General features: G+C 39.7%; 2 protein-coding genes and 1 pseudogene across 3 annotated transcripts; all 3 read right to left on the bottom strand.

Annotated features, from left to right (window-relative positions):
• Window positions 1–3080: 3080 nt before the first annotated feature.
• Window positions 3081–5832, bottom strand: LOC149378644 (transcription termination factor MTEF18, mitochondrial pseudogene; annotated as a pseudogene). The gene is made up of 2 exons (XR_016294047.1): window positions 3504–5832; window positions 3081–3371 (listed from the first exon to the last, which is right to left on the bottom strand). The product of XR_016294047.1 is annotated as a transcription termination factor MTEF18, mitochondrial pseudogene (transcript).
• Window positions 5833–20389: 14557 nt separating this feature from the next.
• LOC149378643 (transcription termination factor MTEF18, mitochondrial-like) lies at window positions 20390–22329 on the bottom strand. Its single transcript, XM_089602398.1, has 2 exons — window positions 21864–22329; window positions 20390–21776 (listed from the first exon to the last, which is right to left on the bottom strand). Exons 1-2 carry the CDS (start codon window positions 22154–22156, stop codon window positions 20462–20464), a joined length of 1608 nt encoding a protein of 535 aa, XP_089458524.1. The 5' UTR covers window positions 22157–22329; the 3' UTR covers window positions 20390–20461.
• Window positions 22330–23013: 684 nt separating this feature from the next.
• On the bottom strand, window positions 23014–24654 carry LOC149378642 (leucine-rich repeat extensin-like protein 4). Its single transcript, XM_089602830.1, has 4 exons — window positions 24618–24654; window positions 24445–24545; window positions 23275–23817; window positions 23014–23034 (listed from the first exon to the last, which is right to left on the bottom strand). Exons 1-4 carry the CDS (start codon window positions 24652–24654, stop codon window positions 23014–23016), a joined length of 702 nt encoding a protein of 233 aa, XP_089458956.1.
• Window positions 24655–25080: the final 426 nt, after the last annotated feature.

The following is a 25080-nucleotide window of genomic DNA, read 5'->3' as shown; positions in this document are numbered from 1 at the left end:
AAGGCTCTCCGACATCGGAAGATGGCGCATTCGGAGCCTCGACCGCCTTAGGCAAAGTTGGAGTTATGGTCTTGCTTGGAGTATCCGTCTTAGAAGCCACCCGCTGACGCTTGGGATTGGCCGGAATATCAGGTGGAGCCGATCTTTTTCTCCCCATCTCTGTAAGAGACTAGGTAAACCTCACTAAATTAATAAGGTTAATAAACATAAAAGGAGAACAATGAAACAAGAAACTACTTACTCGAGTAAGGGTAAAGGTAACGCTCCAAGACGTAAGGATCCGACAAAACGTAAGTCGACCATTCCGACTCAGATAGATCAATGATCTGAGACCGATCAGGAAGGTCCTCGTCTTCGTACTAAGGCAACGAACATGAGAACAAAAAGGTTGAAGTTAGACAAAGTAACTAAGAAAGTTGTTGTTGGCCCGTCCCGAACCAACGAAGGCAAAACCGTCACAACGTCTTCACGGGCGCTACGGCCCGCACCCGCCTCTCGGTCGGCCACTGGCTCTTGGCTCGTCCGGCCATCAGCTCGGCCGACCATCAACTCTTCCATTCACTCGGCCCACTTCATCTATAAATAGAGACCCCCTCTCTATTCCAAAGGGAATTCACTTTTGAGTCCCGAAGCGCTATCGAACATCTGAGTCACTCGTTTCACTCATCTTTGGTCTCTCACCCCTAAACACCTTTCTTCCACCTCAGTCATCCTAATGTTGAGCATCGGATAGGTAAACAGAGGCAACTCCCATGTTTTCCCCTTCTAGTTCATCGTTTCCTTCTCTTGTAGGACCAACGACGGACGAGATAAAAACCATTCACAGCTAGGGAGACTCAGGATACCGAGTTCATGACGCTCAAGCCTGGACGCGACCACTTGGTCCGACCTTAGGTCGAATTGTTTGGGGTCCCCCTTGACCCAGAAAAAGTAATCTTTCCACTTCTTCTGACTGGTTGGAAGGCGGGTGACGACCTTCTCTGAAGTATCGTGCGCACATGCATAGTAAAAACCATGTTGATCCGGAGACGACTTCAAGCTATAAAATTGGGCAAAATCCGCCAACACCGGAGGCTCGTTGTAGTCTTTGGCCCACAGAACTGTCATCTCGACGAATATACGATAAACGTTGGGGACGAGCTGAGTCAGAGCACAGCCGAGATCGACCACAAACTGAGAGATGAGCGGATGCATAGGTAACCTGCCGATCACCCTCACGATGGCAACATTAAGCGCCACTTTCCCAGGTTGAGGGCTACAAGACAGCTCATGTTCCCCAAGGACTGACAAAACAATGTCATCCGGTATCTGGAACGCCTTACGTACTTACTCAAGATACGATGGAGAGACCCGAGAAGTCCACTGGGAGGCCGAGAACTGCCCCTCCACACGTTCCAAGATGTCCTCGTCTAGATCGTCTTCCGGGACATCCACGCCGAAGGTCCGACCACTTGGACCAGGCGAATCGGGGCCCCTAGCCTCATCCTCAACCTCAGACACAGAAAATGACGCAAGCTCCGAGATCGGGCTCGGAGGAGTGCTAGCTTGTTCCGAGGACGCAAGTGCACTCGATTCTGAAGACATTCCTTCCCTGCAATAAAATCTTGAGGAATCAAAAACCCTATCCACAAGCTCCTCATAAGCTCGGGATCCACGAGAGGATGGTGAAAAACTTCGGAAAGCGCGATGGCAAAGACAGGTTGGTCCCAGCCAATTTCCGGAACGTGATACCACTCACAATCTCGAAAGAAAGAGACACTAAATCCAAATGGGAGAATGACCTCCTCGGGATTCGGTTCTCTCCTCCGGACTTCTCGAGGATCAGTCCTCAGATTCGGTCTCGACCGAATACCCATTCCCTATGATATCACATAATAAGCTATAATTTCTAGCATAAATGACTGAGCGGACTCGAAACGCAACCCTCGACACGTCTCTCCGAAAAAAGAGTAAAAAGCATGCATTGTGGACAAAAACCACAGAAAGAAAGCATAAGCAACTTACCCAGAATATTTAAAGACGGGAGAGCTAAAACAATCAAGTCTTCACCTGAAAACAGCGCCGAAAAAAGAGAGAATCGCTGGAGAATTACGGGAAAACGAAAACCCAGAAACCAGAGAAAATGTTGAAATAAAGACCAAAAATCTGGAATGGAGCCTTATATACTTTGATGACGAACGGCTCAGATGAAGCGTATGAAGGAAGCTTCGCAAATCTAACGGCGGACATGGATAGTCGCTTTGTTTCAAACGAAAATGACATAAAACGACACTATACGCACGATATAAACCTGGAAAGGAATAATATGGTGGAAAAATAAAATCCCACCTCGGCCAGAGCCGAGAAGACAAAATAATAAAAATGCATAAAGTTTAATTGAATGAAAGATTAGACTATATAGTTCCTTACCATTTTTGCTAAAATACTAAGAAACTGGAAGGCTGCTGCTAGTCATGTAATCCGAAACGGCCAAAGAGGCTCCTCGAAATCTCGAGAACCGAAAAAATCCAGAACATAGTTTGAGTCAAATAGGCCAAAAAACTCGCGAAAGATAAGGAACGATTCGTTCATAAGTCACGAACGGCCCCTACCGAGGGGAACTTCGAAGAGAAGAGAAGCCGCTAGGTCAAAGATTAGTCAAAACAAATAAAAAAAACGTGTAAATAATCAAAATGAAAGATAAAACGCTCACCTCGACGGTTACGACCAAGGAAAGCACGAAGAAAAAACGCCCACTAAACACACGAGCACGGAGCAATTACTTGATAACCGTCTGAGACGTGGGACTCATCACTCCACGTATTCGACTCAATGCAACTATAAATAGAAGAAGAACTCCAAGGAATGAGGACGGAACTTTTTAGAGCAGAATAGTCATAGTTTACATCCTTCAAAACTCTTCATCATTTTTTCCTTTTACGAGATTAGTCTGTATATTGGAAAAGCCTTGCCTAAACACTTAGTATTCTCGGGACCACGTTCTCGGTATTCAGTGTATTGTTGTACTATTTTTTCAGGTCAACAATGATGGAAAAAAAAAAGTTTAAAGCAAAACTGTAACTGAATACTTGATAGGTACAGAGTCTACATGAGTTCCAAAAAAATAAAAATAAAAGCACTTCTTTTTTTAACATGTCAAATGCTAAGCGGACCCCGTACTAAACGAGCGCTGATAACCGAATTATAGATATAAGTTATAATCCACCTTCATGATTCAATTCTATCTTCTCTTAGTTTACATTTACTGTTGCGAAAATGAACTTGCACCGAGACAGCAAAAACAACACACACAAAATGAGCCTCTATTCTCTGCCATCAAAGCATCCAAATTCATGTTCCCCAGCTCCAGAATTCCTTCTAAGCTTCTGATACTATAAAAGTAAATAAGCCGTAAGGCATATTTATCTGATAAATAACGCGTTTCGTAAAGTAAGTTAACATGCTAACACTTCATATATTAAAAAAAAATGACATTTTCAAGCATAGAGAGGCTTATCACATACCACCAGAAGTCGAGACGTAACTGGATTCAATCAGCCTCATAAAAAGGCAACGAACACACGTCAAAATATAGTATCAATCTAAACCGCTTTGCAGCATAGCTTGAATCTTGATAGAATCAACTAGGCATTTCACCCTGAATGTTTGGAGATCATCAAAGTTCACACTAAGCCCATGGAATCTGATGAATATCCTTTTTGCCCAAGCATGACGTAATAAGCATATACAAAAGTCCATGAGCCTCCAAGCACGCCATTCTTCGTTCAAATATTCAAAAAAAACAAAAGTAAAATGAAAGGCCATCCGATATGTCAGATGGCTTGGCATTATGTTATGCACTGATTAGGTTGTAAATAGAGAGATAATCTAGATGCGCCCAAGTGATAAAAATGTAAATATAAATGAAGAAGAATACGCAAACGGTTCCATACATACCCCAAAATGTTAAGAGGAAAAAGTAAGAGAAAATGTGCCAAACACAGTCAACTCTTTGTACGGACTAGCTCTTTCTTAGATAACATTCTAAATATAGTTTCGGAGCAGCTCGATGAATGTATGAAATGCGTGCCATGAACCTCTTTTCACTAAGGTCAATTATGCTATGAGCCGTATAGCTCTTGGTATACAAGCCAGTCTGTCTAAGCCACACAAAAAATCTGTGTCTTGGCTTGATGCGGTTCTCCAAGTCATACACCAAAATCCTTGGGAAACAAACTAGGTGCTTTAGAGAAGACCCCATTTCTCTGCACAAGTAGTCGAGTTTCTTCTCCAAGAGTTCCGGGTTTAAACAGAGGGTCCTCGGCGCCATTTTCATCAGCAAACAGATCTCCGAGTGTTTGATACCGAGGCCGAGAAGGTAATCGAACCGTTCTTGTAACCCGCAACAAGTAGCTGACTGCAAGCCACTCAACACATTTAGAGTCGATGCATTCTCTCCAAATCCGAGCCCCATCAGGAAATCTAGTTGCGCCATTGTACGAGTGTGACATCTTTTGGACTCGATCTTCTTCACGGCAGCTTGGAATTTTTTATCAACTCCCTTGTCAGAGTGATCGATGGCATAGCTTACAAATATCTGGCAACCCGAATTCTCAATCTTATCAAAGCACCATTCGTTTATATCCAAAGCCCTCGCTATACCGGGTAAACTACCCAATTTATTTCTTCCGAATACATGAGGGTATTTCGTGCTTAAAGACAGTAATTCTTTGGCATCCATTCCAAAGTGCTCCAACAACCCCGCCACCGATATCATCGGAGTTCGAAGGTCAAGACAAAAGAATTCTGGATTCCGGAGAAGCAACAAACCCACCTTATCTTTCCCAACACCAAACTTGCAAAAGTATTTTGCTTTATCTTCAAAAACCTTCTTTGGGCACTTTAGAAGAATTTGTCTCTCCCAGACCGTTCCTCTTTCGCAACCCAACTCGTAAAGAAACCTAATTTTACAGCATAGCTCATACCAGTCGTCCAAATTCCCTTTTGCGCCAAATTCCTCGAAAACCCTCTTCAGATCTTGAAACAAGGCCTCAGAATCAGCAGCCAGTTTGCCTTGGCCGACCAACAATTCTGGGAAAGCTAAGCACATGCCAACAGTCTGCGAGTTATTGAAACCGCAGTCGCCGCCAATCCCGCCAAGCCTTGCCGTCAGTTCTCCAACGGGTCTGCTGAAGATCGAAACTTGGTTGACATACAACTTCCCAAGAGTGTTCCAAGGAAACCCGAACTGAAAAAGCGCCGCGGCTGCTTCCAGAACCGCCCCACCGTCGTCGGACAAGAAGAACCTGTCCCGGGGCAAGTACCGGGGAATGTCTTGGTGCTCTATGCCTATGCTTTCAAGGAAAAACTCAAACTCGTTGATGGATTGGTACCTAAGGTATTTCCGTATGGTGGTCGGAAAAGCCGGGGCGGAGAATCGGAAATTGCGGAGGAGGTTGGAGAGGCAGAAGAGAGAGTTCTTGGCGATTTGGTCGGCGAAGAAGAAGGGAAGGCCTTGCGTGCCGTGGAGATACTCAGTGAGAGCCTTTTGAGACTCTTGGACAACGAAGTGCTTGTAAGTCCAAGAGATTTCATTGGTGCAGCGCAGAGTTGGCCGAGAGACTGCGGTAGTCGAGGCCGAGGCCGAGGCCGTAGCCGTTGTGATATTCGGGCGGAGGAGAGTGAAGAAATGTTTTACGAGGATGGGCATTTATGGGTATGGGTGCGGATCGAGAGAACTACGGCGAGTTCAGAGAGATCGGGGGTCATAATTGGTCGACGAAACCATGGAGTGTTCGATAGTACGTTGAGGGGCTATTCACTGTAATTCATAGTTTGTCAATTTTTTGGCTCGGACATAGTTTAATAGTTCATTTCTAGGGCTTGTATTTATATGTCTCCAAAATTAAAAATCCGAGATATATGTGTAACTTTAGGGAAATGATTGTTGGCACGGGCCACGATTCCCGAACGATCCACTCAGACAACGTCACGTGTCTCCTTATCACTTTTGGGAGACACGTGGCGTTGTCTGAGTGGATCGTTCGGGAATCGGGCCCGTGCCACCACTCAGACAACGCCACGTGTCTCCTTATCGTCAATTTTTTGGCTCGGACATAGTTTAATAGTTCATTTCTAGGGCTTGTATTTATATGTCTCCAAAATTAAAAATCCGAGATATATGTGTATTTAGGGAAATGATTGTTGGCACGGGCCACGATTCCCGAACGATCCACTCAGACAACGTCACGTGTCTCCTTATCACTTTTGGGAGACACGTGGCGTTGTCTGAGTGGATCGTTCGGGAATCGGGCCCGTGCCACCACTCAGACAATGCCACGTGTCTCCTTATCACTTTTGGGAGACACGTGGCGTTGTCTGAGTGGATCGTTCGGGAATCGGGCCCGTGCCAAATAGCATTCCTCGTAACTTTATATAAAATGTACTTAGGCTAGGCACATATATTTTACAAAAAATATAATATATATATATATATATATATATATATATATAATTAGGATGTGTTTAATCCAATTCAAATGTCGTTTTCGTTGTCATTTCAAGCCTCTTGATTTATTGAAAAACCGACACGCCAACGAAAAATCGAACGGAAAAAATATAATGTAGAAAAGAAAATTTGATACGCCGTTTTCAAATGCCGTTTTCCATAAAAAAAACTGACATGCCGATGAAAAACCGAATATAAATAATGTTGCATAATATATCAAAAATGTATATATATAAATACATATATATCTTCAATTTCAAATTTGTAAAATATATGATACTTGATATATGTATGTAATTTATAATAGCATTTTATATATAAAAAAGTATAATTTATAAGAATCTCTCTAAACTCCTACACGGTTAACGACTTGCTCTGATGTCGAAAATCGTACACAACAAACTTTGAAATCCTGCATTGTATCAAAATGAGGACTTTCGTCAACATTTTATCACAGACGTGAAGTTATGATCATATTTTTAGCACGTGACAAGAGCATAAATGTAATTATATTGATATACGTAATAATAAAAGTTAAATAAAATAGAAATGAATTTTAATCAACATTTCTATTCGACGTTTTCAAAATAGCAAAAAAAGAAAAAAAAACCTTAAATGCAATTTGGGGAAGATGACCTTGCCTACCTGGAAGTCCAAAGCGAAGTCGCCGACAAAGAAGAAATCGCCTCTTCGAAAATCCAATGCGAAGTCACCGGCAAAGAAGAAAATACCTCCTCGGAAATTCGATGCGAAGAAGTCACCAGAGAAGAATCAAAGACCACACTATGGTACATATTTATATGTAATAGTGGTCCCCGAGTTATTGTAGTCGAAGGTTTTGTCTGGTTTTGTTCGGATTAATATTCGTTGTGGTGGATCCAAAGTTAGAGTTTTGTTTGGTATTGTTGGTGGTCCCGATTTTATGTTGTTGTCTAGTGTTTGTCTTGGTGGTTGTGGTCCCATTTAATATTTTTTTGCGAATATTAGTATTTCAATTCTAGGTAAAGTAATATTTGTTTAACCATTGTATTTTATGTTGTCAATGGTGCCCACAAGAAGAGTTGTAGTCTTTATTTTGAACATTTGATGTAATAAAGTCTCATGAAGACTCTTGCTTGTAATTGCCTATTCATTCATTAATAAAGTTGAAACGTTCATTCAATCTTCCTTGTCTGAAGCTTTATGATAAAACCATAGTCTTTTAGTCCATAAACAAACTTAACAACTTACGAAGAGACAAATGTAGATTTGCATGAACAAACTCTTCGTAGTTTGCTTAAAACGATATATTCGCAATCTTAGGGTCAAAGGACTATTGACCTCAGTATGATTGTTAGAAGAATCTATGATGTCTGGTTATGAGGCATTGAGAGTTAGGAACTCTATAGTTCTTCTAGGTATCTTCCGAAGGTACTGAATTGACCAGTGCACTTCTAGAGACAAGATAAGAACAAAACCATTTAACCTCTTATGTCTCGAAGTCACTATGTATGAATTGCATCATGCTTACCTTAATCCTGAAATGAGACATGCCATTTCACACCTTAGTATTCTCATTTGAGAAAGTCAAAGTTCGGACTCACTATGTGATTCCGAACAAGGCCTATTGGTGAAGTACTAAGTTGTGAGTCTGTCATGAGTAACTTTGTGAAGTTCTCATAGATATGGAATTCATGTACAAGATTGCTGAAATGCAATGTATGTCACCTCATGCTTTGTTCCTTGGAGTGTGAATAAATGAACTGGCCAGTGTCCAAATTGAGTCCTGACTCTTTTGGATGAAACAATGTGACTTGTTAGCTCCTCGTCAATACATTGTTTCTAACTTATTCACAAGCGACAAAGGAGTTGAGGAAATAACAGCTAGAAGGGTAAAATGGTAATTTTAGTAAATCCCGACTAGCTGATGATATTCATGAAGGGAAAACATAGATAATATTCAGTGGATCCGCTCATCATAATTAGGTCGAATTCTTGAGTAGAAAATAAATTCATTTGAACCGAGAGATTTTCAGTGTCAGCTCTTTAGTGGAGTCAGTTGGCATTAAGCTAAACTTGGAAAAGGTTTGTGAACTTTTGAGTCCAAGTGTTTAGCTAAAGCTTTGTTCATTTGGGTCCATGAGGTCACTGTCACGAATCACATCGATAGGAATAGTTAAACTGGAAGCTAAGCCAAAACAAGAACGAAAATAGTTAAAAGGGTATTTTTATCTTTTGAGACAAAGGATGAAATGAATGTCAATAAATTTTTTGACAAAGTCATTTTATGACATGTTTCACTCGGCCATGACTTGATCATTGGGCCTTGTGAATTAATTTCATTTCATAAGAATTTCATTGAAAATTCTTAATGGGCCTTTTTCATGTTCTCATGAATAAATGAAGAAGCTTCTAGAAGCTCCTTCTAGAGACATGTTGGGCGCCCAACATACCTAAGGAAAGAGAGTTTATTTTGTGCATAAATGTATTTAGATACTTGCCAAAAGAAAAAAAGGAAACAAATTTCCCACACAAGCATGGGGAATTTCGGCCAAGAGACTAATAGGCAAGCCAAGGAACAAAAAAGGAAACAAATCCTAGCCTTCTAGAAGGCTGCCTTGGACGCCTAAGAGGAATGGGAAATAAGGGTTATTTTGCTCATGAATATGTGATATTCTATAGAAGAGGAAACTACCTTATTGAAGGTGAGACCTCTCCTATAAATAGGAGCCTTATTTCCTCACAATTCATTCAACATAAGTTAGAGATTGAGAGACTCTCTCTCTCTAGACATTGTTGGCCGCCCCTCTTCTCTCTCTTTCTAGTTTCTATTTTCGATTTTTCTTGTCTTGGCACCTAGGTCCTCACTCGACCTAGTCTTTAGCTCTGCGACTTTGAGACTCGTTCTTAAGTCGTAGTGTTTAAAAGTGCCCACTCACTGATTCCTTCTTTTCGAGTGATTTAGTGATAGAAACTTTCGTGGTTGCTCGAGTTGCCGAGGAAAGAAAGAGAGACGTGCTGCGAGGGGAGACGAGCGTTGCAACTTTCCAAAAGCTTCTACAAGGTTCAAGCTTCAAGAAAGGTTAGTAACTTTAATAACTCATATTAGTTTTTATTTACATGTACATGCTCTTGTCTAGGTTAGTAAAAACTAGTTTTACTTAAAAAGAAATTTTTTAAAATTCCGCCGCTTAACGAAGCGTTAAACTTTTTCTCAAACCCTAGATCGATTCCAACAAATGGTATCAGAGCTATGGTCAAAGGAATGCATGTGCATGTTTTTAAATTATGAGCTTGAAAATCGTTTTCGAAAGTTTACTAATTTTGTGACAAGTTAGAATTGTAATCTTAGATTTTTTTTAATTTATTGCTCTTGTTTCTAAATTAAAAACCATGTTGATTTTCTATGAGTTTGGGATGATGTTAAAACACATTAGAATCAGTTCTAAAAGTTTTTAATTTTTTATATTGAAAAACGTGTTTTAAAGGTTTGAGAATTTTCGAGTAAATTTTGTGACTAGTTTTATTTTCTTGCTAGTTTCGTTTATTTACTTGAATCGTTTTATGCATGTTGTTATTTCTTTTATTCTATGTTATTACCCTGCTAATAAAACACAAATAAAAGCTTTAAACAACATCTTAAAACGTTCCGTTACACTCGATTCTTTTTCGCACCTAAAAGGACGAAGCTTTAATTTATTTCTTTTTCTTCGAGCTGGAATGTAAACCCGCATTAAAAGCGGCATAACTCTCTGCTCAGAAATCGAAATTTAATGATTCTTGAATCAAATTAAAGCTCTGTCTGTCCTCTGTCCAATGCCACCGGTTTCGGCTGAAAAGGACATCGGAGCCGCCAGATATGGCGATTTTACTCCGAGGTGCGCGGCTGTCTGAAACTCCAGTTTTTTTTTAGAAATCCGGATTTTCAAACCCCACTACCATGAGTTATAGAACTCTAATGAGAAAACTTTCTTGAGCAAAAATGTTTTTCATATGATTATAAACATGATGTGTAAAGATTAAAAGTTTTGATTTTTGAAAGATTAATTGAAATTGAATTTTTACAAAACTAGTTTGAATTTTGAAAAACCGTTTTCACTTTCAAACTTGAAAATATTTTGTCATCCAAATCAAATAAGTTTTCAAAATGTTTTCAAAACTATATCTATATCACATATGTTCAAAATCTATATGCTCTTGAAATTTTGAGTGGGAGGTCTCCTTGTAGACAAGCCGAAAAATAAAAAGATGTGTAATCTCAAACTTTCAAGTGTTCGAGTGAGTTGAAGTTCACACTTCCCTCACGCACTCTCCCGAAATAGAAAATAGGAAAAGATCGAGTATGTACCTTGTGCCTTTATGCACTAATACTGCTCTGAACATGTCGATCTAGGATTCTCTTCTAGTTGTCCGCTCTGTCGCTCTCTAACTAGGAAATTTGTTTCCGAACTTAAAAGAGTCGATGAACCAACTCCAAAAACTAAGTGGGAGGGTTATACTCGTTGTTTGTAACCCGCGATCCCCAACACTAGTGAAAGATGCAATAACGTGGGACTAAGAGCCGCTCTTGCGACCCTCACTTAAATGTGAGTACTCCAAGGCGTTATTGCTTCGATCATTGCTCAATGAGCTACGTCCGAGAGTGATGCAATGATGGCAAGGCCTCCCCTTGGGGGATTGTTTTTCAAAGCTAATCTTTTGGACTAAGTGGTTGGTTGCACACTTAGGATCAATCCCTAGTATCCTTCCTTAAGGCTCTGCGAAAGGATATGAGTGATCAAACCAATTTACAAGGTGGCTAGTCAAAATAGATGTATTGACATCTTGGCTTAGCATTAATGATGTGTCATTTACTTATAAATGGAGATTTTTTGCGGCCTTCTCTTGAGGGAGTAAATTATCGTTTGGTTTATAACACCTTTGGGTTTTACAAAAGTCTTAATGAAACTTAAATCCTAAACCAAAGACTAATCATAAACTTGTTTCAACTTATATAGGCAATTTGTCTCTCAACCATCTCTCAATCTTTCTTTCCTCGAATAAACTCGAAAACGAAAACTACGTAGATTCGAAACGTAACTTCGACATAAAACCTACCGTTAACAAGCACAAATGGGTACTCACCACCCCGTGTCCTCCTCTGACGAATGATGATTCAACTCAAGAGGACAATGACGCCTTAGCGGCCTGGCTTCGATCCGATGAGATTGTGAGGTGCTATATCTTGGCATCTATGAACAATGTGCTGAGAGAGCAACATCGTGACATCGAGACTACCGCTGACATGCTCTACAATCTCCTTGAGATGTTTGGAGGGCAGAGGCATCAAACAAGGCTACAAGCAGTCCGACAGTTTATGAACTGTCATATGCAGGCTAGGACTCCTGTTGGAGACTTCATGATACTGATCATTAGTTTTCTGAATAAAATGGAAATCCTAGGATCTGAGATTGATGGGAAGAATATCATAGATATGATCTTAGAAACTCTCCCCGCATCTCTTGATACCGCCAAGATGAACTACTCCATAAACAAGCTAGAGTACATTGTTACCAAGCTTATGAAGGAGTTTCACACTGCTGAAGGTCTCACTAAGAGAAAGAGGAATCAAGGAGAGGCACATGCTACTGAGCAAAAAGCCTCCGCCTCTGGAACTGTGAAGAGACCTTACAAGGCCGATAAAAGGAACTGTCCTGCCTATCTCAAAGCAAAGGAACATAGTATTGTACTAGTTACCGAAGCATGCTTAGTAGCTGATAATGTATCAACGTGGATTCTTGACTCCGCTGCTACTAACCATATTTGTTGTTCCTTGAATTGTTTCAAGAAAACCAAAAGCTTAGAGGAAGACGAGTTCTGTTTCAAATGGGGTGATGGGAGCCTGGTGTCCGCGAAGGCTGTGGGATCCGTGACGCTGTCTTTTAAAGACCGCACTTTAAACTTGAATAATGTTTATTTTGTTCCTACCTTTGGGAAGAACTTAATATCCGTTGCTCATCTTCGTGAGCAAGATTATTGTTTAAAGTTCATTAAGAATGGAATTCGTATTTCGTTTCCTGATAATTCTTTAGTCACTGATGCATGTATGAAGAATGCTCTTTTCTACATCTATCCCACTCAACCTTCTCTTTTAGACACCGAAATAGATAATGATCTTATTAGGGAGCCAAAGAGGATCAAACTTTCTGAATCCTCCGATCTAACAAAATCAACATACCTCTAGCACTTAAGACTTGGTCAAATCAGTCTAGATAGGATTAAGAGACTTGTGAGGGATGGTCCACTCCAAGCCTCTGCAATAGGTTCACTACCTACTTGTGAATCCTGCATAGAAGGAAAAATGACTAAGCGACCTTTCTCCGATAAGGGTCGAAGAGCCACTGAGTTGCTGGAACTAATACATTCTGATGTATGTGGTCCGCTCAACCAACAGGCACGTGGAGGATACGAATACTTCGTTACCTTCACTGATGACTACTCAAGATATGGGTTTGTCTATTTGCTTAAACACAAATCCGAGACCTTTAACGTATTTAAGGTCTTTGGGGCTTTAGTGGAAAAGCAAACTGGCAAAGTGATCAAAACCCTTTGATCTGATCGAGGTGGTGAGTATATGTCTGGAGAGTTCGATGACTTTCTTAAAGAAGAAGGTATCGCTTCTCAGCTTACCGCACCTGGCACACCTCAACAAAACGGAGTGTCAGAGAGAAGAAACCGAACTCTTATGGAGATGGTTAGATCAATGATGAGTTACTCATCACTCCCGCTTTCCTTTTGGGGATATGCCCTCGAAACAGCCGCCTACATTCTGAACCAAGTTCCGTCCAAGACGGTTCCTGGTACTCCTTATGAACGATGGACTGGCCATAAAGTGAATCTTGGCCGCATCCGAATTTGGGGTTGCCCTGCACACGTGCTGAGGCAAAAGACTAGCAAGTTGGCTAGTAGGTCAGAATTGTGCCTGTTTGTAGGATATCCGAAGGAAACCAAAGGTTTTACTTTCTATAGTCCCGAGGACGATAAGACTTTCGTTAGCACGAATGCTCGTTTCCTTGAGGAGGACTTTATGAAGGATGCAAAACCTAGAAGCAAAATTGTGCTTGAAGAAAAGTTGGGTGAGGAAGCTTCTACCTCATCTGTAAGAACTGTTCTTACCCCAACTGAAACACAACCTAACTCAACAGAATCTCGTCAAGTAGTACTTCGACGTAGTGGGAGGGCTGTTCAAAAGCCTGACAGGTACATGTCTTATGGAGACTCTCTTGTAGCCGTCTCTGACATGGATGACCCTGTTTCCTATAGCCAAGCAATTGCTTGTTCTGAATCAAACCTTTGGCTTGACGCCATGAAAGTTGAAATGCACTCGATGTATGTCAACAAAGTCTGGAAACTTGTAGACCTTCCTGAAGGGATTAAACCCGTAGGGTGTAAGTGGATATACAAGAAGAAAAGGGGTCCTGATGGGAACGTCGAGACGTTCAAAGCACGACTTTTGGCGAAGGGTTATACCCAACAAGAAGGGATTGACTATGAAGAAACCTTCTCGCCAGTCGCGATGCTTAAATCCATCCGCATACTCCTATCCATAGCTGCAGCTCTCGACTATGAGATCTGGCAAATGGATGTCAAGACAGCCTTTCTGAATGGCAATCTTGACGAGCGCATTTACATGGCTCAACCAGACGGTTTCGTGGATAAAGGTCAAGAGACCAAGGTTTGTGAGTTGCTTAAATCCATTTATGGACTAAAGCAAGCATCTAGGTCATGGAATATTAGATTCGATGAAACTGTAAAGAGCTTCGGCTTTGAACAGTCAATAGATGAGCCTTGTGTTTACAAGTTAATACACGAAGGCAAAGTTGTGTTTCTGGTACTATATGTCGATGATATACTACTCATTGGTAATGACGTGGTTAAGTTATCTGAGGTTAAGGTCTGGCTAGCAAAACAATTCGATATGAAGGATCTAGGAGAAGCCGCGTACATTCTGGGGAACCAAATCTTTCGAGATAGGAAAAACCGGACCCTGTCACTCTCTCAAGCATCTTATATTGATAAGGTGATGGATCGCTTCTCGATGCAAGACTGCAAGAGGGGTCAAACACCCTTTAGGCATGGAGTTTCACTCTCTAAGGACCAGTCTCCCAAGACTGCACAAGAGATTGAAGACATGAGGAAAATTCCTTACGCCTCTGCCGTAGGAAGCCTTATGTATGCTATGCTTTGCACTAGACCTGACATCTGTTTCGCCGTTGGCGTAGTTAGCCGTTTCCAATCCAACCCTGGACCCGAGCACTGGATTGCTGTTAAGCATGTTCTTAAGTATCTTCGAAGAACTAGGAACTTGATGCTTACATACTCAGGTACTGACCTGACTATGACGGGATATACCGACTCCGATTTTCAAGCGGATAAGGATTCCAGGAAATCCACTTCGGGATCTGTGTTCATCCTTAATGGTGGAGCTGTTGTGTGGAGAAGTATTAAGCAATCTTGCATTGCTGACTCCACAATGGAAGCAGAATATGTGGCTGCTTGTGAAGCATCCAAAGAGGCTGTATGGCTTAGAAAGTTCCTTAAGTATTTGGAAATTGTTCCAAACATCGACGAGCCCATGACCCTTTATTGTGATAATAGTGGGGCTGTCGCTAACTCAAAGGAACCTAGAAGCCATAAGCGCTCTAAACATATTGAGAGGAAATACCATTTGATTCGAGAGATCGCGCAACGCGGAGACGTGGAGGTGAAGTAGATCTCTGGAAGATCCATTCACCAAGGCCCTAGCGAACATGGTCTTCGACCAACTTCGAGAGGGATTAGGCATGTAGGACTACACACACCTTCTTTGAGTCAAGTGGGAGTTTGTTGTCAATGGTGCCCACAAGAAGAGTTGTAGTCTTTATTTTGAACATTTGATGTAATAAAGTCTCATGAAGACTCTTGCTTGTAATTGCCTATTCATTCATTAATAAAGTTGAAACGTTCATTCAATCTTCCTTGTCTGAAGCTTTATGATAAAACCATAGTCTTTTAGTCCATAAACAAACTTAACAACTTACGAAGAGACAAATGTAGATTTGCATGAACAAACTCTTCGTAGTTTGCTTAAAACGATATATTCGCAATCTTAGGGTCAAAGGACTATTGACCTCAGTATGATTGTTAGAAGAATCTATGATGTCTGGTTATGAGGCATTGAGAGTTAGGAACTCTATAGTTCTTCTAGGTATCTTCCGAAGGTACTGAATTGACCAGTGCACTTCTAGAGACAAGATAAGAACAAAACCATTTAACCTCTTATGTCTCGAAGTCACTATGTATGAATTGCATCATGCTTACCTTAATCCTGAAATGAGACATGCCATTTCACACCTTAGTATTCTCATTTGAGAAAGTCAAAGTTCGGACTCACTATGTGATTCCGAACAAGGCCTATTGGTGAAGTACTAAGTTGTGAGTCTGTCATGAGTAACTTTGTGAAGTTCTCATAGATATGGAATTCATGTACAAGATTGCTGAAATGCAATGTATGTCACCTCATGCTTTGTTCCTTGGAGTGTGAATAAATGAACTGGCCAGTGTCCAAATTGAGTCCTGACTCTTTTGGATGAAACAATGTGACTTGTTAGCTCCTCGTCAATACATTGTTTCTAACTTATTCACAAGCGACAAAGGAGTTGAGGAAATAACAGCTAGAAGGGTAAAATGGTAATTTTAGTAAATCCCGACTAGCTGATGATATTCATGAAGGGTAAACATAGATAATATTCAGTGGATCCGTTCATCATAATTAGGTCGAATTCTTGAGTAGAAAATAAATTCATTTGAACCGAGAGATTTTCAGTGTCAGCTCTTTAGTGGAGTCAGTTGGCATTAAGCTAAACTTGGAAAAGGTTTGTGAACTTTTGAGTCCAAGTGTTTAGCTAAAGCTTTGTTCATTTGGGTCCATGAGGTCACTGTCACGAATCACATCGATAGGAATAGTTAAACTGGAAGCTAAGCCAAAACAAGAACGAAAATAGTTAAAAGGGTATTTTTATCTTTTGAGACAAAGGATGAAATGAATGTCAATAAATTTTTTGACAAGGTCATTTTATGACATGTTTCACTCGGCCATGACTTGATCATTGGGCCTTGTGAATTAATTTCATTTCATAAGAATTTCATTGAAAATTCTTAATGGGCCTTTTTCATGTTCTCATGAATAAATGAAGAAGCTTCTAGAAGCTCCTTCTAGAGACATGTTGGGCGCCCAACATACCTAAGGAAAGAGAGTTTATTTTGTGCATAAATGTATTTAGATACTTGCCAAAAGAAAAAGAGGAAACAAATTTCCCACACAAGCATGGGGAATTTCGGCCAAGAGACTAATAGGCAAGCCAAGGAACAAAAAAGGAAACAAATCCTAGCCTTCTAGAAGGCTGCCTTGGACGCCTAAGAGGAATGGGAAATAAGGGTTATTTTGCTCATGAATATGTGATATTCTATAGAAGAGGAAACTACCTTATTGAAGGTGAGACCTCTCCTATAAATAGGAGCCTCATTTCCTCACAATTCATTCAACATAAGTTAGAGATTGAGAGACTCTCTCTCTCTAGACATTGTTGGCCGCCCCTCTTCTCTCTCTTTCTAGTTTCTATTTTCGATTTTTCTTGTCTTGGCACCTAGGTCCTCACTCGACCTAGTCTTTAGCTCTGCGACTTTGAGACTCGTTCTTAAGTCGTAGTGTTTAAAAGTGCCCACTCACTGATTCCTTCTTTTCGAGTGATTTAGTGATAGAAACTTTCGTGGTTGCTCGAGTTGCCGAGGAAAGAAAGAGAGACGTGCTGCGAGGGGAGACGAGCGTTGCAACTTTCCAAAAGCTTCTACAAGGTTCAAGCTTCAAGAAAGGTTAGTAACTTTAATAGCTCATATTAGTTTTTATTTACATGTACATGCTCTTGTCTAGGTTAGTAAAAACTAGTTTTACTTAAAAAGAAATTTTTTAAAATTCCGCCGCTTAACGAAGCGTTAAACTTTTTCTCAAACCCTAGATCGATTCCAACATTTTACTGGTGGTGGTTGTGGTCCCATTTAATATTATTGTTCGGTGTTTGTCTAGTGGTTTAATTTGACTTTTGCAGACCTACCCTCGACATGTTCACTATCAAACTCCATCACGGTGGTTCAATGGAACTTATCAATGATATTTCGACGTATATTAATGAAGCTCATCTACATAGACAACGTCGACTTGGATAGGATACCCCTGGTCATTATAGACTCTTTGTTAAGGAAAAGTTTTGGGTATGAGAAAAGACCATGCTATTACGTATCTATAGCGGGGTCGACAACGAAAAAGGAGTTGATTGCTACCGATGAAGATTTCTTTTGTGAATTGGGTGAGTTAATAGAGGTCACACGAGAAATAGATGCTTACTGCAATCACCCATGTGAGTCCTATGTCCCAGCGTTGTAAATTCAGCATAGCCAAGATGATGACAATCCATTCGAGGAACTTGCAGAAGAACAAGAAGAAGTAGTTGCTGAGAGAGTGAAATTTGAAGAAGAGTCGGAGAAAGTGCAAGAAGAACACACTAAGAGAGTGTGAGAAGAAGAAGCTGATAAAGTTCAAGAAGAAGAAGGATCTGAACATAGTGATGAACAGATCGATGAGCAAAGTTCGATACATGAAGATAGAGGTTACGAACGTAGTGATTATGACATTGTTGTTGACGGAGAAGCTGTAGATGGAGCTCTTAGTGGATTTATCAATAAAGGGAAAGGTGAGATGAATGAAGAATGAAGACATTGAATACAAAGATGAGTTTGATGTGAGGGTACGCTACGAGTCAGAGAGTGAGACGAAGGAGCTACATGTAAGACGTCATGTCAATATCTAAAAAATTTTGCCAAACTTCCAAAAGAATGATTTTGACAGAGTACGTGCCGAGTGTAGAGACCCTAACTGTCAATGAGTTTATTTTGCATCAATTGTTGGCAAATCAACAACTTGGATGATCAAAACGTATCGATAAGAACACACTTGTGCAAGAACAATGAAAAAAAATTTGCAACATCTGCGTGGCTGTCAAAGACTTATCTGCAGGATTTCCAAAAAAGTGAGTCGTGGTCAACAACAAATTTCACGAGCAAGGTCCAAAAAGACTACATTTAGGAATGTTCAAGGATGAATGCATACAGAACAAAGAAAGCTGTTGAGCTTGTAATTCAAGGGAGTTATGAGAAGCAGTAAGCTGTCATATGAGATTATGGAGCTGACATCAAAAGGTCAAACTCGGGGTCAATTGTTGAGTTTGACTGTGATTTTGACCTTGACGGAAATCCTATTTTCAAGAGGCTATACATTTGCTATGAGATGATTTGAAAATACAAAAGGGCCTTCATTAGACTTTCATCACAAACAAGCATAAGGGTTTGAAAGAGGCATTAAATGGTCTATGGGCCCTCATTTGTATTTTTTTTTTAATTAAAAATAACATCATTTAGATTTAAAAAAATCATTAACAAATAAATAGTGCATCAGGGATATTTTAGATCTCTCAAATTGCTAACCGACTTCATTAGTAACGCCTCGACTCAACAAATTAACTTGCGCCGATTGCGAGTACGACTACGAACAAAATTTTTAAATCTTAAACATCAAGTTTAAACATTCGGAATTAGTTGATTAATAATGATAATTGAAAAGAAAAAAAAAACTATGTGATTCTTTAAGTGCTTTAAGAAACAAGTTATTGTCCAATTTTGCAAGTTCACAACATTTTACAAGAATAAAAAAGCAAAAATCCAATGCACACTTCTTCTTCTTTTGCATCTTCTTGGTGTACCTTCTCTTCCTCACTTTCTTGTCGGTTATTTAACCTGTTAGAAACCCAACAGACTATATTGAATTTTAATTTACTTACAATCACTAAAGAAACATTGGAAATTGTCATTGAGACTCACAAAGTTTCAACGAAGAAGACGTCTGATCTCCATAGATAATTATCTCGTGAGGCATCTTATCGATGTGGGTTTGTTGTACGGGGAATGTAATGTGTCTAACTTTGTCGGTTATCTAGATTGTAAATGTTATTTACCAACATCCAAATGCCTTGCCTAGACTCAATGAAAAATGTAGTCATAATAGGTCCAAGAATGGCCATTCATTACAATTGTTAAGATAATTTCTTTGAATAGTTTAAAGTGTCAGCAACAAAAATGTGTTGCGATCCGGGAGGGAATCATAGTTGTTGCTTCGTGTGTGGTTGACTTATTTTTTACTGCACCTTTGTTTGGCAAGATGTATGACAACATGCTCCAAGATATGTTGAAACATCATTGCATTTGTGTGCAGAACTATATTTTTGGCAAATTTCCTGAATTGCCAAAATGTTTCGCCAAAGGCTTTCTTCTTTGGTTCTCTTCGCGTATATGGGTAAGGAAACCCTAAATTGACTATTACAGAGGTGTTGACTAATATAAAATCCAAGCGCTTCTTTGGTTTATCATACATGAGTTCTTAAACGTGCACGATCGGCATATTGAGAAACTAATTGTTTGATGTGTGTGGTATAATTCTCTAAACAGGTTTCCAGACATTTGAGTGTTAGAGAGTTGTTATGTTTTGTTATTTCGTGATTGGACTTTTAACAAGCGTTGACATCGAAAAATACCAAACACTGAGAAAGTGTTTGAGAGTGGAATTGAGGGGCTCCAAAGTAGATGACGTTGCGTTGATCAAGCGACGGTTTTCAATTGCATTTCTGATTTCTGTGAGAGTCGGCAATGCTTTGTCATTGGAAAACCTGTTTTGAGTACAATGGTGAGGCAGATAGAATACAATTAGATGTCTTTTTTATATGAGATTGAAAAATACGTTTCCTTTATTCAAATTTGTTAGTAGCATTTTGAAGTATATTTATTCAAATTTCTCTGCCCCAGTCAAAAGAAAAATGAATAATTATTAATATATTTGTAATAAAAAAAAATCAACAAAAATCCCTAACATAGTCAACTCTTGCAAAGATAACATTCAAAATACAGTTTCGGAGCAGCTCGATGAAGGGTTGAAATTCGTGCTATGAATCTTTTTTCGCTAAGATCAATAATGCTTTGAATTGAAGAATTGTTAGCCATAAAGCCAGTCTGTCTAAGCCACACAGAAAATCGGTGTCTGGGTTTAATCCACTTCTCTAGATCAAACAGCAAAAACCTCGGAAAACAATCTAGGTGCTCGACTGAAGATCCCATTTCGTTGCACAAGTACTCAACTTTCTTCTCCACGAGCTCAGGACTTACACAGAGGATCCTCGGTGCCGTTTTTATCATCGAACAAGCCTCCGAGTATTTGATACCCAGGCTGAGAAGATGATTGAACCGTTCTTGTAACCCATTATTGGCGACCTCTAAGCAGTGCAACACCTTTAGAGTCGATGCATTTTCTCCGAAACCAAGTCCCATCAATAGATCTAGTTTGGTCATTATCTTACTGCGATATCTTTTTGACTCGATCTTCTTCAAGGCGTCTCGGAACATTTTGTCAACTTCTTTATCAGAGCAATCCATGGCATAGGTTGCAAATGTCTGGCAACCCACACTCTTGAACTTATCGAAGAACCATTTGTGTAGGTCCAAAGCCCTCGCTATACCGGGCAAATTACCCATTTTATTTCTTCCGAATACATGAGGGTATTTCATGCTTAAGGACCGTAATTCTTTTGCATCCATTCCAAAGTGTTCCAACAATCCCGACACTGATATCACCGGCGTTTGAAGGTCGAGACCTAACAGCTCTGGATTTTGGAGGAGCAAAGAGCGTACCTCATTTTTCCCAACACCAAACTTGGAAAAATAGTTTGCTTTATCCTCCAAAATCTGCTTTGGAAGCTCGAGAAGAGTCCGTGTTCGTCCTCTACACATGAATTCCCACACTGTTCCTCTCTCGCAGCCCAACTCGTATAGAAACCGAATCTTACAGCAAACATCATACCAACCATCTACATTCCCTTCCACGCAACCACCGTTATCGAATTCCTCGAATACCCTCTTCAGATCCTGAAATAACGCCTCGAAATCACCACCCAATTCGCAGGCTTCACCGACCAATAAGTCAGGGAAAGCTAAGCACGCACCAACAAGTGGCAAATTGTGGAAGCCACTGAACTCTCCAATCCCGCCAAGCCTTGCCGTCAATTCTTCGCTGGGTCTGTTAAAGATCGAAATCTCCTCCGCGTACAACTTCCCGAGAGTGTTCCAAGGAAACCCAAATTGAAAAAGTGCCGCGGCGGCTTCTAGAACCGCCCCGCCATTGTCGGACAAGAAGAACCTGTCTCGGGGCAAATACTGGGCAATGTCTCGGTGGTCTATGCCTATGCTTTCAAGGAAAAACTCAAACTCGTTGATAACTTGGTACCTGAGGGCTTTCCGGATCGTGGTGGGAAAAGCCGCGACAGAGAAGCGGAGATCGCGGATGATTTTGGAGAGGCAGAAGAGAGAGTTGTTGGCGATTTGGTCGGCGAAGAAGAAGGGAAGGCCTTGCGTGGCGTGGAGGTACTCCGTTAGAGCCTTCTGGGACTCTTGGACGACAAACAGTTGGTACTTCCGACGGATTTGGTTGGTGCAGCGGAAAGTTGGGGATGAAACTGCGGTGGCGGTGGAGAAACTCCGGCGGAAGAGAACGACGAGGTGTTTCGTGGGTATGGGCATTTCTGGGGATTTCAGGGAGTTTTTTGTCTTTTGTTTTGTTTTTTTTTTTTTTAATATCGGGGATTTCGGAGAGTCTGTGAGACATTATTGTTTGATGATATCATCTAGTGGGAATCAGTTATCTTGTAGGAGAGACCCATGAAGTTGGTGGTACCTTGTATTCATACTTCTCAAGCTGCTTGTTCTTTAGGGCTCTTCATCTCTACTGCTAATTTATTTTATGGAAATAGTCAAAACTGACTTCATTTTAATTTTTTTTCAATATTAACCGCTGAGTTTTTTTAATTTTCTTAAGTAACTGTTATCAATAACATTTAACAAGATTTCAATAGTTGTTGACCAGATTTCAATAACACTTAATTAGATTTCAATAATTATCGACCATATTTCAATAATTATTGACTAAATTTCAATAACTTTTAATCAGATTTAAATAACAGTTAACAAGATTGCAATAACACTTAACTAGATTTCAATAATTGTTAACTAGATTTCAATAATTTGTTATCAAATTTCAGTAATTATTGACTAAATTTTTGAACATAAAGGTATTTTTGTCCAAAAAAAAGAGAAACTGTTACTGGTAAAATGTTTTGAAAATATGCGTGAAAAATGATAAGTGACGGATATTTCAAATTAGTTATGAAATTTTCTCATTTATTTTGCAATTTGACTCTTTGCAGTAGAGTAGAAAAGTAGCCAATAATTTGAAAAACTAAGAGTAAATTTTTTTTGTCAAATTTTGTATTTTTGGACTATTTTTGTAATTTTTATTTGTAGGAATATTCTATTAAATGAGAGGTAAAATACTTGCATATACAAATTTAAAGTCTCTTAATACACCATATAACAATGGTCTAAATCGAAAAATTCCAACTCTATTACAAATCAAAACAAACATGATAAAAAAAACAATTGACACAAATTAAAATGATTTTATTGATTATTAAATTGTCTTGGTCAGATTCACACACTAAGGGCCTGTTTGGTAACATTTTTTGTTTTTTGTTTTTAAAAATACAAATTATGTTTTGTTTTGTTTTCTAATTTTTAAAGAATACAAACATGTTTGGTAGTCGTGTTTTTATTTTTTATTTTTAAAAATAAAAAATAAAAACATGTTTGGTAATCATTTTCCCGATGCTCCGGGGAAGACGGCCGCCGAGATCGTTGTTCGCCAAGACGAGCACGGAGACCGGCGAGTTTCCGAGATTCGCCGGAATTTCGAGGCGGAACCGGTTGTCGTTCAGGAAGATCACGTCCATCGGGCGGTTGAAGAGCTTCGGAGGCACCGGACCTTCGAACTCGTTGAATCCGAGGTCGAGGAACTTCATGCGAGGGAGGAACAGCACCAGCGACGGAAATCCACCGGCGAATCGGTTGTTCGAGAGATCCAGCTCGTGGAGGAGCTTCAGTCGCCGGAAAGACTTCGAAACGACGCCGCAGAAGCGGTTCGAGTTGACGTGGAAGAGAGAGAGATCGGTGAGGAGGCCGAGCTCCGACGGGAGGTAGCCGGCGATGTCGCCGTGGTTCAGATAGATTCCGGCGACCACCCGGAGTTTAGGGTTCCACGGCGACGGAGCACAGAAGACTCCGGTGTAGGAACAGACCGAAGGACCGGTCCACGTGGCGGTGAAGTTTTGCGGATCGGCGACCAAGGTCTGTTTTTGTTTTCGTTTAAGAAAATAAAGAGACGATCGAGAGTTTTTGTTTTTAAAAATTTGAAAACAAGTTTTTTTTATTCTCCAGTTTTTGTTTTATTCTCTCCCCTATTTTTTAAAACAAAAAACAAAAATGACTTTATCAAACACGTTTTTTTGCCTAACGGTCACTTTTTAATTTTTAAAAATAAAAAACAAAAAATAAAAACATTACCAAACAGCCCCTAATTATGCACTGGCGAAAACCTTATGGGCATGTTTGGTTTGATGTATTGGGTCTGGAATGGAATTGTCATTACTTTAAAAAGGGCTCATTCTATTGTTTGGTTAAAAAATAAGGGTAATTAAGCTAAATAGCCTCCTAAAAATAGACAATTTATTTTTAGCCCACATTTTGTTAATAAGTGGTAAATAGGCAGGAGGATTTATTTATAGCCAAAATATGACGAGACTACCCTTATATTTTCCCGCCCACTATGTATCGGCTCATTAATACGTGATCAACTCTAATATTTGGATATTAATGCACGCGAAAATCGAGGAGTAATTATAACCGTCAGCTGCGCTCACATTAACACGCAACCCCTCAAATTTATTGTTTAAAAAAAAAAGAAGCCCAGAAAAAACGCGAACAAGCAACTGCTCAAATTCTGCCGGGGGGTCTTCATGACTAGAATGAGGCAATAAAGCTTTCGACGATTTATGGCATTGTTGCTCAAATAAATTCACTGAAAAAAGGGTAAAATTGCATGAGGAAACAATTATCAAAACTGCATAAAATGATAAAAAAAAACACATACCTGAATCAATTAGAGAAAAGGACGACCATTCATCCATGCTTTGGGACAGTTATGATTTTTGGAAATAATTTTTTTTTCAAACGTTGAAACCTGGAAAATAAAAATTTGAACAATTATTGGCGGCCAAGTATTTGAATAAAGCGTTCAACAAATATCAACTATAAATATTTTCAATAAATAGAATTATTATTAACAGATTTTCAGTAAATAATTTGTAAAAAAATTAGAAACTAATAACCTAAAAATACGCGCTCATAATAACTACCTGCACGAATTCAAAATTGAAATTTTGAATCAGAATTTTCAAGATTCTCGCAAAAATTGAATATTGTTTAATTAAAACTTACCGAATTTTTTTTCAAATTTCAAACAAAAAAACTGCCTAAAAAAGAAGTTACCAAATCGGTCAAACAAGGGCAAATCAGTAAAAAAATCCTTCTTAAATGAGCTGCCACGTAAGCAT

The sequence above is a fragment of the Urtica dioica genome, chromosome 12, assembly GCF_054948205.1.
Source record: "Urtica dioica subsp. dioica isolate 48M chromosome 12, U.dioica_male_clone48M_v1_H2, whole genome shotgun sequence".
NCBI classification, from domain to species: Eukaryota; Viridiplantae; Streptophyta; class Magnoliopsida; order Rosales; family Urticaceae; genus Urtica; species Urtica dioica.
The sequence above is the reverse complement of the archived record's forward strand: the minus strand, read 5'-3'. Positions and strand labels throughout refer to the sequence as shown.